The sequence below is a fragment of the Homalodisca vitripennis genome, chromosome 7, assembly GCF_021130785.1.
Source record: "Homalodisca vitripennis isolate AUS2020 chromosome 7, UT_GWSS_2.1, whole genome shotgun sequence".
Lineage (NCBI taxonomy): Eukaryota > Metazoa > Arthropoda > Insecta > Hemiptera > Cicadellidae > Homalodisca > Homalodisca vitripennis.
Window position 1 is genome coordinate 137,019,878 of NC_060213.1, and position 21,836 is coordinate 137,041,713.

The 21,836-nt window shown below is 35.5% G+C and overlaps 1 protein-coding gene across 1 annotated transcript in view; it reads right to left on the reverse strand.

Moving 5' to 3' along the window:
- Positions 1-20,942, reverse strand: part of LOC124366903 — a 77,777-nt gene extending 56,835 nt beyond the window's left edge. The window contains exons 1-4 of the mRNA XM_046823502.1: positions 20,876-20,942; positions 14,209-14,369; positions 13,393-13,626; positions 8,398-8,602 (exon numbers count right to left, since the gene is read on the reverse strand). Coding sequence (XP_046679458.1) covers positions 8,398-8,602; positions 13,393-13,626; positions 14,209-14,369; positions 20,876-20,942 — 667 coding nt within the window. The remainder of the gene's footprint in view (positions 1-8,397; positions 8,603-13,392; positions 13,627-14,208; positions 14,370-20,875) is intronic.
- Positions 20,943-21,836: the final 894 nt, after the last annotated feature.

The window sequence follows — 21,836 nt, forward strand, 5'->3', positions numbered from 1 at the left end:
CTGTACAGATATAAAGTACCTAAGGCATACAGAAAACATAATTATTAATAAAAAAAATATTGAAGTAATTTAACTTTTTCTTCTAAGAAGGAAAAAAGTAAGTAATACCAATACTTTGTTTAAAGTTGTTATTGATGATGGAAAGTTCGTTATAGGTTATAAAAGGTATAAAACAACGTTTCGAGGAATGGAATCTATCCTCTTCGTCAGGTGGGGGAGGAATTAATACATACAAAAATGACGAACATAAAGAAGTAAAGAAAGGAAAGAAAAGAGAAACGTACACAACGCTGTTTGGGGTTTAGTCCAGCCTATGCTAGTGTGGTGTGTGATTGTGATCCTCGTACTTGTGATTTGCGCTCGGGACTTGCATCCTGTGCAGTGACAATAGGCGGTGAGTCCTTGACAAAACTCCAAGCAGCTTTTGGGTACCTATGTTTGAATCCTTTTCTTTCCCTTCTTTACTTCTTTCTGTTCGTTATTTTTGTATGTATTAATATTCCTCCCACACATGAATGACGAATCTACATTTTTTTTTTGAACTTCAGTGTAATGACAACAGGCTAATTATTCGTAAAGAACATTGTCTGTTATCTACTTGGCAACGTCATTTTGTTTTCTTCAAACCTTCACGATTTTCGAGCGTAGATTCTGTGGTAAGTGGTCTGCACGCAGCGAAGGTGGCTCAGTATCGAGAATTTTATTGGCACTAATAACATTTTTTCATCGTTCACGATCTCCTGGTGTGGAATTTTGTCATCTTTGAGCTCAATGTGTGTAAGATACACAATCAGCTGTTTTGGATATTCGCCACTGTCAGAATTCTGACAACTATACGAATTTTTTTACAGGTAGAACTAGAGTACCAAAAGAGCTCCGCGAGTTGGTTATTTCACCCACCCACCCCACGAGTGAGTTTTTTTGGGTAAATTAAATTATCCGTATAAAAGGTACTATTACTCTTCTTCTTATTCCTTCCTCTCTTATTAGAATACTATACAGGGTGTCCCATAACTCTCTGGACAAAGGTATACCACATTATTGCTCAGGTCAAGACAAACATATTTCACCATATGAACATGGATCTCCGATGCTTAGTTTCCTACCTGTCTACCCACTCATGCCCATAAATGCTGCGCTGGCTGTCAAAAAAGTATATAAACAAACGAAAGTTTACAAAATATATAACCATTGCTTTAGCGTTTCTGAACGCTAAGATCTCAATCGGCTTGAGAGTATTTAGACTTTCCTCACATGCTGTTGTGATAGATACATATACTTAGATTTAAGTTTTTACTCGGATATTGGTATAAAAATTAATATATGCCTTTTAGCGATCAAAGCAGCACGTAACACTAAAGGAATACTTGAATAAATCAAGTAGTTTTCATTGATATAGAATGCGTATACATTTGATGTGAATGCCAAAAATTGATTTCATTAGAATTTTGTCTTGTAAAGTTTGAATAATAAGTATATTTCTTTAGAAATCTGTAAATGATGACGAGTAAAGAGGAACATTTGTATCGCAAAATGTGTCTTCAACACAGGTTGAAAATTCGTCCATCACAAACAGTACAGGGGCTTTGTACTGTTTACGACTCTTGAAATATATGCATTTCATGTTGATGATTATTGGTCTGAAGGAGGAAAAACAGAGAACTACCGCATTTTTATTCATATTATGGAATATTCACTAACAGGCGATGGGAAGTTTCGCAAAACCAACGTTATCCTGACGTGATGGACGTCCATCCATGAAATGGGCGAGGTAATCAATACCATCACCGCTCTCAACAAACAAGCGGCACGCGATTGTCTAGTTGGTGGAATCAACGTCTGTAATAATTAACAACTATCGAGTCATTTAATTTCCGATCATCAGCAGTCGTTACTTGGTCGACAATCGATTGTTGTCGCCACGCGTCACTTGCTGTAATAGTCCAGCAACCGAGAGATAATTTGCACATAACCAATCGATTTTCTTGAAATCGACAGAGAAAATTCTTCTAAGAAATCGGTTACCAATTACGCATCTCCAATCACCAGCACTTATTTTCCTGCTCGCCTAGTCAGTTTAAAGCTTCTGTTGGGCGCTTTTTGTTGCATGGCTGCGAGTGGCGTTTTGTTCAACAAGTGTTATCTATTGTTGATAATAATATTGTGTTATTGCTTGTTGTTTGCTATTGCTTATCTGTTATTGCCTTTTTCATTTTGTCATCGATTCTTGTGATTGACATTGTTCTTTTCTGCAGGTTGGATTGTTGTTGACATTATTAGTATTGTTATTTGTGTGCGTGTTATTTTTATCGCTGTTGGTATTACGAATCTCTTCTTGTTTTTACTGTTATTGCGTTATGTATTGTTAACTTTTTATATAGTTTTATTATTCGTTCCCTACGTAGTTAGTTTGTTGTTATACATCTATGTAAGCTACCTATGCCCTTATTGTGATGTGGTTCCCTGATTTTTTATTATTTTGTTTGTACAGTTGTTTATTTGTGTATTTTTGTCTATCTTTTAAGTCTGCCGTATTATGCATACATTGTAAATTGGATGATGTCCACTGGAAATAAATCGTTATTTTTTGTGGAAGGGTATGAAAAAGGTTAAAAACACCAAAGATTAATCTTTTTTCAAATCTGTTTTGCTTAGATTGTTAAAAAAACATCAGACACGTCAATAGATATTAAATCAGCATCAGGTAATTACATATAAACCGACTATTTGGTTAAAAGTGGCAACTTTCTGTCTCTTTATCAAGTTGTCTGACTGTGGTAAAACTTACTTATGCATCTACCAATCGGTTTTAAGTTTGCTAAGCTAAGAAAATTATGATCTGAGAAAAATGATTCGTTCGTTTTCAAGCCTTTTCATAAACTCTCATTTTAACCTCAACCAAAACTAGATTGGCTGACGATAAAGTCCTTTGTAGAAGAAATTCCTCAATCAATTTCCAGGAAAACTAGGTTGTGTACTTATACAAAATAAATTGGTTCTAGGTTCCTGGAATATAAATCGTTCTTTGAAGTGAAACCTTTGATTATGTACAACAATAAGGGAACAATGTAAACCAGCCAGACCTGAACTCTTGGTGCAATGATGTTCAGTAATTTGACACATCTAGGCCTTAATACTGTGGTCCACTGGGGGTTTCTTCACAAGTTTTTCGCTGGCTAGCCGAATACGATGGTTATATATTGTTTTTGAAGAAGGAATCAGGATTTTTAGGATATTTTCCATCGTTCAGTATAATAATGACTTATGCGTGCAAAACGCTCTTATGATTTGTTTATTTTAACCTATTTTGTAATTATGTGTTAGGTTAGTTATTTACCTGAAGAAGAGATCAGATTGCAGATCTCGAAACGTAGTGTTACTGATTTTTGTGTCACTGAGCCATTGCCGGAAAATGTCCGGAAAAATCATGTTTCCTTCACTAATAATCGTTTGAAATTAGCCCACTTTGGTTGGCAAGTCTCAATAATGAATTAACAAGGAAACCTAAAGTCTCAAGCAAATTACAGATTTGTAATAAACCAAAGCAGAATCACAGTATGGTTTTAAGAAATTAATCTAAAATGAACTAATAATAAAAAGAGCCCTTCCCCGTTTCCTGATATTCCATCACCTCATTTCTGCGGCGACGATCACCATTTCCTATTGGCGTCGGGTCAGTTTTCAGTGGTTGGTCGATTAGTGCAGACCTATTTCGGTTTCAATATTAATGTTTTATTATGAAAGGTGTATGTTTAAGATATAAGTATGCATAGTGTTGATACAAAACTTGTTTGTTATGATTCCTGACTTATTCGTGTCACAACTTTCATAAATGATTGGTTTGTTTTGACTTATATTTTAGTTATGTGTGAGAAAGAGATCAGATTGCAGATCTAGTTGGCTCAATTATCAAAGAGTTAAGTTGATCATCGGAATAAGTTAAACACTGATGAAGTAAAAGTTTAATTACATTTTATGTTTAGGGAGGCTCTTTTAAAAATCCGAGCTTCATTTATGGTAACAATATGAATAATGAACTTATTATCACCCCTGGAATTTTCCTAATTTTATTTTGTATTAATAAAAACCAAACCCAGTTTCGTAAAATTTAAAAACCAACTATTATAACCTCACCATCGCACTTACTACTCCCTCATTATGCCGCAGGTAAAAATGATGATCTCCTTCAAGAGCTGACTTCCAAAAACAGTAAAGGTATAGAAAAAGTGACGTGATTTTGCCATATTTCGACTTTATTCGCATGAACGTGGAACCCAGCCAACCACGTGAAGACTGACCTTTTGGCTGAAAATTACGACTGTCAGTACCTTTATATCATTGCTTGACGGTTATGTCACTATTATTTACGTTGGTTCTAAGCGTGTCAAGTTTAAAAGAATAACATCTGTGACAAAAATTACAATTTGAGCACTTTAACCCTTTTGGTACCTTTCCATTTCCAAAAGGTAGCACAGTTGAGGTTCGATTGTTTCATCAGTAATTCCCGTTTTGGTTTCACGAAAAAATAGATGTGTGCTTGCTTATCAACTCCCAGACTATAAAGAGTGCAATTATATCTCCATTATGGTACATAATCAATAATCTTAAATTACTGTTAGACATGTACGAACTTCTAGACGCTAACAACATGTTCTGGCACGTTGCTCTAATGATCTGCAGTCCAATGACACGGCTGCAGGTGACATTAGGATGAGTGCGAAGTCCAATGACCTCTCACGTGAGGCCCGCCATTACAGCACATTTGTTGACACACAGTCGCGCTCATTGAAGGCCATCAGAGCCTCTCTCGTGTCACTGGAACCCTTTGTATGACAAGTTCATTGTCACCACTTACCCGATTGACATCGGAAAAATGTTTAGTTTCCTCACGTAAAAACTGCATTGTTTTGAGCAAATTAAATAAACCTGTTGTTGTTAAACGTAACCTGAATGCCACGTAACCTGGAAACCAAATTCAAACAAGGTAAAGACACGTCACGACTTGCATCACCTTTACAAAAACCAGAAGTATCAGATTCACTGCTCATTCCCGTAAAGAGCCTCCAGCCTTGACGCTAAGACAGCACGCACCATTGCTCTAAATTTGTCGCGGAAATAGTCCATTATGTTGCATCCAGAAGAATTCTTCGGATAGGCGAGACGAGGAGATTTAGTTGGAGAATAACCAAATATTTTAATGTGGCTGACGGAACTAAGATGGAGGAGTGGAGTATTTGAGTGGAGTATTTGACATGCTTTAAGGGTGTGCTACTCGTGAAGAAGGAATGGTCCTAAAGGAAAAGTGGATCCAGAAGAGTACCTTGATTGAGAAAATCGCTTCACCTGTGTTCTTCTGAGTGAGAAATTACCTTTTTATACCAATAAATACCTAATTTTACCAAGTTGCCAACATTCTTAAACTTACAATCATTATCATTATAGGTTTTCAAAAACTTGTATGAATATTATTACTCAATTCGTAGATCATTTACACCTTATCCTATCCCTCCGAAACAATAAGTCTTAGGCAGTTCTCCTCAACTACTTACTTTACCTATTCCACGGCAACATTACTGATTAAAGCAATACAATTTGGTCCATAAAGTATACCACATTTGTAGTAAAATATGACACGATTCAAGGGGTGTAGAAGGTATAAGGCATTCAATCAGTTATGATTCAGAATGTGACTCCCTTCTGAAATGACCTGACTATGAATTTTGGAATTATCACCAATTATCTATTTGAGTCAGGGTTGGGTGAACTAACAAAATCACTCCTTGTAGAATTTTGGTATATTTCCCCACACAGTCAAAAAAGTTATATCGCTCTTTTTGAAGACTATAGACCTAATTTTTCAATATGATACGAATATATACCTAGACATTTCTGAACCAGAAGTAGGCTTTGATGATGACACTGATATTAGTATGAAATTGTGGTGTTTTTGGACTCAAAGCTAGCCTACTAGACTTCTTTTAATCAGTAGGCTTTTAAAAAGTTGCCTAGCAATCAACACTGAACGCTGGTGTGAACTTAAAGGAAAAAGAAAAATATAGGAAAGATGCTAAAATCCACGACTTGTATACCTTTTAATGCATTAGACTTGGGAGAACAAGTGGATGGACAATTTGTCTGGCCCATGTGCAATCAGGTTTTGCACCAAGAGGATTTGCATGAAGCATGGACTTGTACTTTTGATAAAATGCCTTTCTTGCATCTTCTCACCATGAAATCCAGTCATAGCAGGCACTCAACCTACCAATTGTGTGTTGTGTGGTATGTGGTATAAAGTTTGTAATATCGCCTCAACTATATCCATGAACTGCTTGCGTGATGCAATTCAACAAGCATTATCCAAAACCAACATCATTCAACAAAAGAGTCAGCTGGCATGTGCAGTAGGGCCATTTCACAACATGCTTATAGAATTATCATTTTCACTTTTAAGTGGAAAGCAATTTGAAAGTTCATCACCTATTTTTCAGAAATCATCTGATTTCCAGCCCCTCTTTAGATATCGAACAACTCATGTTACTTCACAATGCAACATTCACCAACAACCACGCCAATCTTCGCGTGATCGCGAGTTGGCGCGTTATAATAATACTCGTCAGTCAATGTCGATCGACATCAACTACCATAATATGGAATAGAAATTACGTGTTTTTTTTTTAAGCCAAGCAATCAATCATGTGACGGTCTCGCATGATGGTTTGCCAAAAAAGCATACAATTTCGAACACAAATCTGTCTGTAATAACTAATCTATTAATTCCATGCATAAAGTTATCAATATTTGACGGAACAGAGTCGGTTTATTAATGAAATTCACTCAGGGGTGAAGTTGATGTATGTTATTTGATATTTCTCGATGACTTACGGTCTTCCAACAAGTCGATAGCGTGACTTTAGGTGCTTTGGTATCAGACTGCCATAATGTTTTCTCACTTCCTCACTCCTTAATCCTCTCTATACTGTTTGCATACAAAGTGCTTATAATTTAATCAAACTTTCCTGATGGCTAATGCGTTGGTTTCCAAAAAATGGCAATAAAATACTGAAGTTCAAAAGGCATATAACTTAAAGCTTCAGCAAAAATGAATAGGACTGAATTGAAGCTGAAGATACCTTTTGTTGTGTTTAACATCTATATAGGTTTTTGATAGATCAACGTTATTTTTTGGACTTGTCTGTTAAATGATAAATATAAATATTTGAAAAACTAAAAGATATGTTTGTATAAGGTGCTAAAAGACAAAACCCTCGCTTATTCCCTCATCAATAATTCTCAAACTTCCAATTCTCAGAAATTTGGAATTAGACACATGTGTGCCTTATCATCTGAGCGAAAAACAAACGAATTTTTATGGGAATTACACACATATAGGGGTTCAATCCCTAGAAAACTATATTTTTGTTTTCCGCCTACCCGATATCCTAGGAAAATGAAATTTATTTAACGTGTGCACTATGCTCTCAACAGACAAAATTAACATTGTTATGGAGATCAAACACCTATTGGAATTGAAATTATGATACAGCCGTAGAAGAATAATTTTTTCGCTTTTCAGCACCCTTTTGTCCTAGAATGATGAAATTCGATGAACCTCATGGATTAATTATAAAAAAAAAAACAAAAATTATTTTATTATGAAGATCAAACATTGATATGGGTTTAAATGGGGTTGCAACCACTAGTAAATTATATTTTTGGTTTTTAACCTTCCCAATTTCGTAAAAATATTAAAAATATTGGAATTTTATAGACATGTGACATATCACTTGTACCAGGATTGTTTAAATGCCAATTACAAAGGAAATTATAGGGTATGTCTACATTATTCAATAGGAAATAGCGTGCAAAGCCGCTGGTAACTGATAGTAGATACATATATATGAATGATCCCATTACAATTAGAACAATGGCAAAATTCATAGGCCAAAAACCTGATGTAAGGTTTATTTTATCCTTATGTAGCAAAACTCAACACAGCCATCAGTATACAAGGTTCGTAATTGGTGGAATAAGCTTCCAATGAAACACGTATATCTATAAGCGGACACCTATTATTGGTAATAGATTTATAACGATTTTGGAAACAAATTATGGTAGTTAAAAGTAAGAGGGTGGAGACATACATCAAACATAAAAATGTAAAACATCAAAAAACTAGTCAATCGTCGTCAGACCCAAGGAACAACTAAGTTCATGGTCAGTTTTTGAGTTCAGGCGTATTATGACCTGAATTCTTTTGCAGACCTAACCAGAATGTAAATCTCGAAACTTTCCTCGAGTTCCTGAGTGCTGAACTTTGGCAAATTTCTGAAAAGATCCTTCCCATCCAAACCGGCCAAACATTCCCAGCGATATCTAACAGGTGCAAAGGCAACTTACCGTTTCCACCGGATGTGAAGCGGCCACCCGGAGTGTTGTTGGGGGTTGTAGGAAGTTTAGCCTCCTGGGGATGTTCCATGTAGTAGGTGGGTGTGCGACCATGAAGATCCAAGAGGGCGGCGTCTGCACCAGCCTGTCGGAGGGTGGACCACATCCAGTCCGGATCTCTGCAACGTCCACAGTAGTGGAGGGGGGTGCGGCCCTCCTACGGAGAAACCAGACAGAGAGGGTTTAGAATTCCAAAAGTTGAAAATACCTTGGAGAAGATTGAACCATTCATTGGTCATACAAAAGTATCATCTGAAATTTCAATATTTGTGGCATGGGACGGTTGTTTTAGGCCTTCCGAATGAGACGCTATTGGGAGAGCCATTCTCATATTAAGAGGACTATGAAAATGTATTAAGAGTGGTCATAAAGTTGACAGTACCTTGGAGAAGATTGAACCATTCATTGGTTATATAAAAGTATCATCTCAAATGTCCCTTTCAATATTTCTGGCATGGGGCAGTTGTCTTGGCACTCCGGATGAGACGCTATTGGGATAGCCATTCTCATATTAAAAGGACTATGAAAATGTATTAAGGGTGGTCATAAAGTTGACAATACCTTGGAGTAGATTGAACCATTCATTGGTCACATAAAAGTATCATCTTAAATTTCCTTTTAAATCTTTCTGGCACGGGGCGGTTGTTTATGCACTCCGGATGATATGCTGTTGGCAGAGCCATTTCCACATTAAAAGGACCATGAAAATGTATTAAGAGTGGTTTGGAACTGTAATTGATATAAATTACCAATTATCCTAAATTAAAATAAATCGAATTAAGGTATTGCAATAAGTTTCCGGTTAGGAGAATCTCATAATTACGCCTCTTTAAAATACACTAAAAAAATGAATTTCTCGAAGAATGGATTAAAATGGTTTAAATTATTAATTTTGTCACTATGAAATAAGAACTGAGAAAATTACAAAAGATAAGAATGTTAATTTTTACAATATGTTTATGAAATACGCATTAAGGAACGACGTGTTTTATATACAATTGTGGTTATCCGTAAACATTACAGTTTATAAAACTGTAATAGTTAAACCAAAATTACATTTAATAATATGTTATTGCCTTAAAATTTGAAATAACTTTCAATTTTTAGTTATAAAGGATTGCTGATATAAAATAGAAATATTTCAAGAAACGCATAACGAAATTTTAAAATTGATTAGACAATAATTTACAATTTTAAACCCACAAAAGTGTTGGTACTTAAATCTTAAGGATAAATGATAAATACCTGAAAAATAACGTTTAATTTCCGTAGAAAACATTACACCAAGGTTTAAATGTATGAATTAATTGAAACCGTGCTTTTTCAGTAACATTTACATACAATATTAAAAAACAATGTAACAAATAATGTTTGTATTTTTTTAATAATTATTAGAAAGTTTAAAAAATATTTTACTGTTTTGTGAAAATTACATGCGTTTTATTGCTGTATTTGTATATTGTTTAGAACATTTGATTATATGTATTAATTTAGGTACTAATAAGACAGGTTTCACTGTAAAATCACACTATTGTATTAGAAATTTAAATAAAAATACAGAAAGATAAATAGACAAAATTATTGGCATAAATACAACACCATATGTTGGTGAAAACTATCGAGATACCTCCTTAATCAGTCATCCATTTTGAATGTTGGTATTTATAATCTTGTAAAAAATAAACGAGAAACATCTACTTTTAATATTGATATACAGATAAGTCCAATACACATTTCGGGTTATACAAAATCGATAAATACTAATTTCCTCAATATTTGTAGTAAAATAAAATCCTCAGCCCTAAAATAAAATATCAATAATTTTGTTTATTTTTTAGCTACTTTTCATCTTCCTGATTTTTAACCAACTAAATCCAACATTGATATAAGAAAAAATATTTTAATAACTATTTAGCTAGCCGACATTTCTAAATTAGTACATTTCTAACACTAACTAAATAACCTAACTAACTAACCTAACCAACTAACCTAACTAACTTACCTGTTTAACTTTTTTCTAATATAAATGAAAAAAATATAAATAAACTACAACTATTTGTAACCTGAATTGGTTCTAACAAAAAAAAAGAAAAAAAGAGAAAGAAAACATTCAGGCAGACGGCAAACTAGAAAATGAGCACGCGTGCTCAAATTGGGAATACTTACTTTGGCTCAAGGAACAATACCTATAAAACATTCAAGAAAGTAGCGAGACACTATATTTATATTCCTAGTTGTATTTAAGATTAAAATCCAAGCTATAAGTGCGAAAATAATAAAAATGTAATGGGAAGGGCTTAGTAACTCACCCTGGGACGGCTGGGCGAAGACTGGCGTGTGCAGAGTTCCGGCAATGGTATGAAATATTCAGCGCCTTTTGTCATTGGAGGTTCGACTTATTGCTTTGATCCAGTAATATACTCTACTTGTTTCTACACCTGACTTGCACAACTTCTTTGAAACGAAAGAACCCAGCTAAGTTGATCGAATTTTGTAGAAAAGTACCTTCTTAAAAATATGCTAAAAAGGTAAAGCCTTTTATTTTGTGGTGCAGCTTTCATTGTTGCAACACTCATTTTGAAATTATTTTGAATTTTTAAGACTGACAATCTATTTAGTTATTTAATCCTGAAAAGTCTTTCATGCTGATTCCTGAGTAACAGTATACTTTGGGATAATTAGGAAAAGGAGTTCGAACCTCCCTTTGCCGTAAATCCATAGAATCTTTGGGTATTGTAGAGAAACCAATTCTTGGACTTTGTTTTGACTCATCTTGAAATAAGGAAAGGCAAATACCATTAAAAGCTGTTACAGCAGGGATGGGAGCATTTCTCTCTTAGTTTCTCCGGTTTAGGATTCGCCTTCATTTCTTGACCCATTACATTCCTCACACCATCATCCATGGAGAACTGTGCTTGAAGCTGTTATCCTAGTTTTTCAAATTCACAGTTAGTGATGGTGCACAGTCGTGTTTGCCGTACACAGTTTAGGTTTTGTTGGACAGGTAAAATCCAGCCAGAGGGGAAATCCTAGGTGTGTAGCCAAAGCCAAAAAGTTCTTTCGCAATTTAGAGCATCCATCTACGATAAGTATAGTTAATCCGTAGAAACTCAGTGTAGCCACATGGACACAGTTGTAAGAAACCCCTAATTTGGTGCTCTTGCTTTTAAAAATTTGTTTGCTGGTGCTTTTAAAAATCTGGGCTACTAAGGGTTAACAAAAGCACGGAAAATGTTTAATATTGTTGGTGTTCCTGGTAAAGACTATAGAATACTTCTCAACCATTCGAGACCCTGTATAATATATGGTTCAAATCTGTCGTCATACGGATTTTTGGAAGATAAAAACATATCAGTTTTGTAAATGTATTTAAAAAGTCGTACTGTTTTAGAGGTAAACTTCAAAAATTCGAAAAATTAATACTTTTGTGAACTGTTACTACTCTACTGAATGGAACTGTACATGAAAAGTGTTTCATAACTTTCACGTATGCATAGTATTCTGCAGAACCATTAATGTTTGTAATTTTAATTAACATATATTTTCACTTTGGTAATCAAGCTGGCATATATGGGCCGGGGAAGTTACTCTCGACTTCAAAGTCAATTTTCTTGACAGTAGCTAAATAATATATCACATTCCTTTCATGTTCATGCACAGTATTGCAGCATATTCTTATTTTATAGTTTGTCAATAATTTGACTAGCGGCATGAAATATTGTCTACTTTAAAGAAAAATTCTATGCAACTTATCCTTTATACTTAAACGATTGATTTATGGCCAAAACTTGATGTTGCATTACGTTGAATTATACGGTTTGCAATATGTTTACCATCATTTCTCACAAGCTAGGTACTAACGTATTTAAAAATATCAAACTATGCAATTTTGAAAAATTTCGATTTTAGATATTAATTCGTAGAATACACCCCAGAGCTCTGTCACGTGTTCATATACGTTCTTCATAATGATCAAGAATACATATAACGTAGGTAGGAAGGGTTTATTAAATAAATTTTGAGTTTAGCTCTAGTTCACCTTCCTTTTGTTGCAGCGTCTGGCATCTGACACTGTGTTAGACTTGACTCCTGGAATCTGGAGTCATGATCGTCTGAAGATATCCAAAGAAAGTCGACGACGATGAACATTTACATCGTTTCGACATCAGCACGATTCGACATCCAGATTCCAGGAGTCAAGTCTGAGACAGTATCAGATACCAGACGCTGCTATAAGAGGAAGGTTAACTGGAGCTAAACTCAAAATTCAATCGACTATGTGTAGTTGTAACTGAACAGTCTTAACCGTCCAGAGTTAGAAAATATCAGCCCAAGAGGTTGTAGGTACAAAAAAATTCAGCAAATTTCAGAAGCCTTGAATTCCTAGAGGCTAAGAGCTCCCAAAAGCAAAGAATTGTAAAAGGTGGGATTATGTCATACCATTTCGCTACAAGACTTCGCTAAGGTTGCGTACAAAATTTCAAAACTGTAACTTGTTTACTTCTCGAGATGTCCTGATAACAGATGCACAGACAACAAACAAAAACACACACACACAAATACAAACACAAACAGAAAAACAGAAAAACATAACGCAAACAACAAAAAACAAAAGAACAACAGAAAATAAATTGGCACAAAAATGACACTCAGCTAAATTCCATATCTAGATATGAACAAGTACCTGAGCGTTAGCGAAGCCTATCACTCATGAGCTAAAAATTAATTTATGTCTTCCTGGTGGACTGTCAGTTCACACGATATCTCTAAAAAGAATTCATCTATAGTTAAATATATGTATTTAGCTTCATTTACATACCACTGAGTTCGCATATCAATGGTCTGCACCAACATGAACGCAGTGTTGCCTATGAAATGACTTTTTTGCCATCCTCTCGAGTGATGTGCTTCGCTAACGCTCAGCTTATGATTTGTTGTGTTATTCACCCTGTCACGGACGGTGACTGTGCCCGGGTAGTTGTCTACCAGCCACCTTGCCATCTCCCTGTCCTCATGGTACACAGCCTTGTGCAGGAGTCCAGTGCCTGAGTGATCCTTGCTCAGCGCCAGGGAGGCCAGCTTCTTGCGGGGGAACTGCTGGTCGGAATTGTGCTTCAGCAGAGTCTTCAGGTCCGTCAGGTTCCCCTTGGCAGCTGCCTCGTGAACCATGTCGATCCGGGCCTAGCACAAATATTTTGCTATAGTTCTACAAGACAACTTAGAAGTGAAGCCAATGGCGTGGTGTAGTGGGTACGGCGGTTATCGCGAGATAACCGGATCAAGCAACGTCGAGCGTGGCTGCTGCTTGGATGGGTGACCGCTGTCCTTGCAAGCAGCCCGCCTGCCCGGCCATTGGTGGTGGTTCGGAAGTCACCTTTAAGCCGTTGGTCCCTAGGTTATGTGTTAGAGAGGGCTTCTTAGCCCTAACTTTGTCTGGTGAAAAAAGACATCCTTTATCTTTACCTTTTACCTTTTATACAACATGGCAGCACCGCCTACACTGTTGACTGCTGTGCTTAGATGGACGTAAAAGCTGAAAGATCGTTCTCAACAAAGAAACGGGTCAAGAACTTTTTAATGAACAAAATGGAGCCTTAACTCTTTGTCCACTATGGGAAAATATCATTTGTCTGGATCCCCCCCCCCCAAATGTTTTTCTTGGCAAAAGGTAACGTAACTTTATCGGAAGAATTGAAAATTACAATTTATACAACAACATAAATTGCAATACACAAATAATCTACACGACGAAGGCTGACTCACCAAGTAAGCAGGGATGGTCTTGAGGAAAGCTCGAACTTTGAGGTCAGAGGCATACTCCCCCAAGAGCTTGTGGCCTTGACCTTGAATGACCACTGACTCCAGTTTGTCCACATCTCCACCCCGCAGCCACTGACGGACCACACTGGGATGTGGAGGGAGCACTGTGACAAAGGGGGATAACTTTAAGATAGAAATACGGGAAACAGACCATTGAGTAATCTATGTATTTGAGTGATTATAGGGAGAAACTTTTAATAACTCTATCTAAAAATGGAATAGATATTGTGTGATCGTATTCCCCTTAATATCTTCTCACATGATTAAATATGGCACTCGATTTTTGTTTCATTATATACTGCTAATGTCATTTAATTATATTTAAAACACATAAACCAATGCTTAAAACTTTCCATTTTTGTGAAGCTTTTCGACAGCAAGGCTATCTTTGTCAGACACATCACAAAAGTAAATACAAAAAATAAATTTTATTTTAATAATATTTGAACATACGTGATTTTAATATTAATTTGTCCTGTGTGGCGTATTGTGTAAATAAAATTAAATCATTACTAAAATTATACTATATACATTTTGAACCTTATTTTTGAAACCTTCGTGAAAGTAATATTGAATTTTGTATTGGTCCATCTTCTTGATTTAATAAATCTTCTGTTTTTGTTTGATTTATGTAGTATGATTACCATGCATTTATGGTTATACATGGTAATTAATGGATGGACCAATACAAAATTCAATATTACCTGCACGAAGGTTACAAAAATAACATTAATTTAGAAATTTATATAGTATAATTCTAGTAAAGATTTAATTTAATTTACACACTACGCCACATACGACAAAAATAATAATAAAATCACACATATTTAACTATTATTAAAATTAAAATTTAGTTTTTGTATTTACTTTTGTGAAGTATCTGACAAAGATAGCCTTGCTATCAAAAAGCCTCACAAAATAAAAGTTTTAAGTATTGGTTTGTGTGTTTTAAATGTAATTAAGTTAATACGAGCTCCGTCTTGAACATTTTTTATGTCATGTCTATGGTTTTATTCCGTGCAAATTAAAGTTAAATGTAAAAGGTAACACTTAAATACGTTGCAATCATACAACAACGTATTTGTTGCAGTGAGTAGCACTATCGAGAGATCGACCACGGACGAAAAAGAAAGATCGATCAACCGAATGACATTATGAGAGCTATCGATTGTTAAACAATACAGAGGGAAAGCAGTCTTGTTTGTACTGGAGAATGGGATCACAGCAGTTCAATCCATTATTTTAATGAAAGGAAGTTTCGTTTTAAAACTGCTGTTACCCGTTGGTGGAGTTTGTACTTAACGTGAACATAATTCAGATATATATTCTCGTCTACAGTATATGGTATACCTCTTAGTTTATCCTATATCAATATGTCGTACCTCGTAACTCATATCTTATCTCGTTACTTCATATTCTATCTCTATATCGTACCTAATACTCTATTTATATATCATAATCTCTCTCTCCCTCCTCCCTCCCTCCCCCTCCCATAATATCTCTCCCACCCCTCCCAGTCCCACTCTCCTTCCCCCTCCAACCCTCTCTCGCTCTCTCTCTCTCGCTCTCTCCCTCCTTCCCTCCTCCTCTCTCCCTCCACTGTATATAGGTTTTTTTTATACAGTATAATTTTATATTTGTGTACTTGAGCAAGTTACAACAATAACAACGACATAGTGTAAAGTCAATAATTGAAGTTTTCTTATAAAACTGCTATGAATATATCGTACTTTATACACTGTCTATATTTGTCACCATTTAGAACCACATGTCAATACCTAAATAAAACTTCCTTAATTTTTATTTACCTGATTTTCATACACCACAAAGAAAATTTGCTTTTTATTCGCGAAACAATTCAATAAATCGGCTTTAGATAAGACATTTAAGTTGATTGAATATTCAAAACAGAAAGTACAAATCAACTCAAAGTTGAATAATAATTAAAGAAAATGATGAAACAAATTGTAAATTAATGTTAAACCGATTAATAAGGAATGTTAAAAAGAAATCGCTCCCAGAGAACTATAGATTTAGAGAATGGAGATTTTAAGTAGCAGGAACCTACAATGACAACGAACTTCTGAAGGGTTGGAAGTCGTATAGATTCTAGAATCCGAAATCTATTGGATGCTGAAATCTTCCACAGGCCGGGAACTCTGATATAGTGGATCTTAGAACCTAGAGGCTCTCTATGTTCGAGATTCCCACAACCAGGAAACTTTACAGTCCTAGTCATCTGGAGCTAGGAGCTTCCAAATATGATAGAGATCACAGATTCTGGGAGATTGCAGAGGCTGTGAACTCACAAAAACAAAAATACCATTTCTTTACTGGAAGCTAAAGAGCGAATGCTTCAATTGTGGTGAAATCAGATAAGGATATCCCTTGCCAGCTTCTTCTGAGTCACAAATCAATTGCTCTTCTAGACCAAACAAATCCAAATCTAAAGCAGTTCTTATTATCTAGAGGTTTGTAGAGCCTATGTTGAGCCATAATGAATTTTATTAGTACCCAGTAAATAACAAAGGTCTCCTAGATGCCCTTATAAGTGGTGTTCAGAGATTAGAAGCTTCCAAAGACATTTATAGTTTTGTTTCCAACCTTTTCAATATGCAAGGTTTCTGATGAACAACGACGGAAGTCTAACTTAATCTCGTAGCATATGTATTACATTTTGTTCATTTATAGGCTAAATTATTACTCTTCAGCTCATATTCGTGTGGTAAAAGGAATTTTCTTTAAAGAATGTTGTTTAGAAATCAAGGGGTTTTTCACAGGTGCCTTAATCTGAAGCTTTTAACTTTTGCGTAGTAGCTTGTGGTAATGTGTGATGGGTAAAAATGCATGATTGGTCACATGACATTATGACCTCGCTCGATACCGTGAAGGACATCCAAGTCGCAGAACAAAAGTAAACGAGAAAATGATTGCCGACCCGATTAGTTGCCTTTGACAGATAATGAGAAGCTCATTGATCGCCTACTGTACAGGACTGACTTCTTGAATTTACAGATCTTTACGGTGCTCCCTACCTCCATGTATGCGTCGCTTGACAAAATGATAAGTACAGGCTAAATGAATTCTTAAAACATATAAATTTCATACATCCAAACAAAAATTTACCATTGAAGTTGAAACCAATAAGCACTTGACATTTTTTACGTAATAACGAGCAAATTTAAAAATAATAGTTCAACATAATTCAACACATTAAAAAACAAATATATGAATGTTCACTCCACCACTATCAAGCCCAGAAGTTTGTATTAACAAATACTAATCTACGTTGAATGTCTACAAGTTCCTGAATACATTAGGCACACACATACTGTTGCGAAACCAAACACGCAATAGAATTCGACTTACAAAAACTGTATACTATACAGCAAGAATTATAATGCAACTCTTAAAAACAATTAATAAGAATAACTTCATTAAAACAGCGTTATATTATAAAAAACGTGGCAGCATAATAAGAAAGATGGGGCATAGCAGATCACTCTACCGAAACAAAACATGCAACAACAGCAGAATTCGACAAAGTATTTGCAAATATTTCGTGCTATAACGCTAGAATAATAAGGCAACCCTAAGAACCACGTACTAAATAGTTAACGAGAATAAGTTACAAGAACGTAGAACGAATTATATAATCTAACGCTGTTTTCAGTTTAAGATGAAAGATAAGAGAAAAAATTAACAAAATATGACATCCTATGAATAAAAGTCCCAACGTGCAAAGATCAAAAGACTAACTTTCCAGAAATTAGACCGACTAAGATCTAATTGACTAATATAAACAAAACAATGAACAGGACCAACAGTACTGACATGCAAAGAAAGAAGAGCTAATGCTAAACAGAATTACTACGCAAGCTGAAACAACAATAAATATTGACATTAAGGGAGACAGTTTGAACTCTCATTTATGATTGTTTTGGCAACAACCTGTGCCAATTATTTGAAAGTTTATCCTTGCCGATGGATGGTCACAGAGTAGGATCCTACAGTTTGGACATCATAAATCTTCTACAGGCAGGTAGATCAAGTGAGAGGAAGTCAACATCAGAGGATAGTACGTTTTCCAATCTCTGGATCTTCTCCATTGTACTGAATGCCTTGTAGTTTGTAAAGTTGTGGAGGGGAAAACGTTCTTGAGACCTTGTTTCACCAGGGCAGCGGATTACTTGTTTGAGATTTACAGAATTACGAGTAGCTTGAATGGATAGTTCCCGTACCAGCTCTGAAGTAAAGTCTGTCAAGTTACGGACGGTAAGGCCGGATAAGCTATCAGGTAGTACCTGCTTATCGATTCAGTTCCTACTCAACCTAGACTGCAATGATCCTACAGACTTTCACCAAGAGCCGTTCTGGGAGATGAACTGTACATCCCACGAACAGGTTTACTTCATCAAGGAGCTATATGTGTACAAGACTACATTTATCTCAAAACATTCTTCAAAATCCAATGTTCTAAATTCTTCTTTCCGCTCGACAGACTGCGAATATAGCCCGGCCATCGAGGCCATATTAGAAGAGGTCTGTTCTTCGAAATTCCTTGGAATTTACCTTGATCAAGGCATGGAATGTTCATATCGATTACGTTTGCTTCAAATTAGTCTCAGGCATTTATGCGTTGAGGCTTCTAGCTAAATACTGCCCTATTCAGGTTATGATGACGGCTTATTATAGCTTGATCTTTCCAGATCTCACCTACGGACTAGTGCTGTGGGGTGCATGTGGAATAAAACAATTTTTAAGAGCGTTCAAGCTTAAAAAACGAGCGATACGCATCATTACAAAATTAAAATTAAGAGAGTCGTGCAGGCCAGTTTTCAAAATATTGCAACTTTTGACTCTGCCTCTACGTTTTAGAAAAAATGTCATATTTTATGTTTTATGCACCTTGACCAACGGACGGGATGTTCATGAACGTGTGCCCTCTCAGACAGGAGTTCATCTCATCAACAGCTTGCCAAATGAAATTAAAAATTCGCCTACATATAAAGAATTTAAAACTCGTTTGGAACGCTGTTTAGTGTCGAACGCGTTTTATAGCGTGAACGAGTTTATGGCGTTTAACTGGGAGACCGCGCAAAGAAGACTTACTCTCGAATTGAGGTAGGAAAAATTGGCGATGAATGGAGCAGAGTGAGTGTAAAAATATATGTATAAATGAGTTTGACGTGGCATGTGTGTCATAATTATTAGATACTTGACGTTTGCTATACAAATCTATTTTTGTCTCCGGAATAAATACTTGTCTATTGACTTTTATAAAACCGTAAATTACGAGGATCTACATCTTGATCCTATTTTTACCTATCCGTACTAAAACTCACTTTTGTCCATTTTCGATAAACTTTACTCTAGAATCCTTCTAAATCCCTTCGCTATGTGGTCGCCATTGTTACGGGATTGTCTATCAATAAAATAATATTGCTTTTTAAAGTAAGATCTTAAAAATTGTATCCTTGTATTTAAGATTATTCGTTGAATCCTCAAGCACAGTTCAGTTATGGGGGATGGACAATAATGGAACAAATCTAGTCAGCCTAAATTGAAGATCAGAGTTCTGTTATAATAAATTGAACAATTATAAATGTATTACAATATTACGATATGTTTTGGTACTTTAAATATTATTATTGACAATCCGGTAAACGGAGCTAAAAATAATAAACGACAAAAGGAACACAACTTTCAGACTTAAAACATTAATTATTTGCGGTTCTATATGAATTTCTTTCAGTCTGTTACTATTTTAGTCCTAGTATGGCAAGCTATTTAAAAACAAAATCGCCGAATTGAGTGAAATTTATTTTCCTGAACATAACGTTTTACACATATGGTTGATTTAATTTGAATGTAGAGTTTAACTCCAGTTCACCTTCCTCAGTTCACCAGCGTTTGTAACAACTTGTTACAGACTTGATTATTTAAATCTGGAGTAATGTTCGTCTGATAAAAAGGTCGGCAACGAAGAAGCTTCAGTGGGAAACCTTCTTTCCCGTATTACTGAAATTTTACTGCCTTTAGCCAAGCTCATTACCCAAAAGTCAATAGAGTTCTTCTTTGGAAGCAAATACTATGTGCCAATTTACTAGTATCCAGGACCTTTCTATCAAAAGTTATCGCACAGCCAGTCAGACAATGGTGTAATTTCTTGAAGGACTTGTTGAATCCTTAATAAATACTACAATTATTAATAAATTTACACGCTTGCCAGAGGGTGTTGGTGTTTAACTCAACGATTTTGGGGGGAGACTCTCCAGAAGACCCGCAGATTACAGCCAAAACCTCAAAAGACAATGAAACTATTTTAGAACCTAAACGAAGTGAAACCATTGATTGTATTAGTTACACAAGAGATAACTCATCCTTTGTAAAATTGAAGAGCGGAAAAAGTAAGCGCTTGGACTGCCATCTGTGGAGTGAGAGACTCAAGTAGCTCAGGTTATGTGGCGCAGCCCTAGCGTCGGAAATCAGAACTAACTAAAACAATCTCTCGCACCTGAGTACACCTCGTCCATATGAATGGTTTGTAACTAATACTTGTCTGCTGTGTAACTAATACAATCAAAGGCGGAACTGTCCGTATATTTACCTGCAGGAGGACTGGAGTGTACATACAGTCCGGGAGGTCTCACAGTACCTCTCCGTCTGGTCCTCATGGTCATCCATCCTTCAGGGGCATGGACAGAGCGCAGTCTATGACACTGTCACATCCATTGTCCAGATGCTTGGTGGATGTCCAGATGCCTTAGATGTTAACTGTAACTTACGGCATATGAAACTGTCTTCAGTTGATTACTCAGTGGTTAGTTGTAACTTTTGATGAAACTGTGTGTCAATTTCGTAAAGGTCCTTAAATTGTAATATTTCGAATTGTTTAACAAAAATATAGGGAATGATTCTCAGATTTGTCCTTTAAGGGAAGCATTCAAGACCAATCCTAGGGAAATGTTTTGATCATTCCTTGACGAATTTTAGGCAACTAATTAAGTAATTGGGCACCTCTTTGAAACCAGCCAAATTTCTTTTACAGTGCACGTATATGTCTGTATACATGTATAGTATACAGAAATATGGCTGTTGTATAAAGACAGTATATGATAGTATTTAGTTGATTATTCCAGTGCTTAGATAAACTTTTGATGGTAACTGTGTGTCAATTTCGTAAAAGTCCTTAATTTGTACTATTTTGGATTATTTAACAGTAATCTAGGGGATGATTCTCATATATGTCTTTTAAGAGAAGCATTCAAGACCTCTCCTAGGGAAATGTTTTGATAATTCCTTGACGAATTTTAGGCAACTAAATTAAGTAATCGGCTACATATTTTAAATCAGTAAAATATCTTTTACAGTGTACGTATGAAATGTGGCTGTTGTATAAAATAAATTTTAATTTTACTTTTAAAGTTTTTTATGTAGTGAAAAATGAGTTACTTTTCTAAGTCATCTCAATGAAACATAAAATACATTACTAGTAGTCATAATGTATTTAAAATATATTAGTTGCTCAAGACATTTTGTGTCTGATTAGAGGTTAAAACATTATCCCA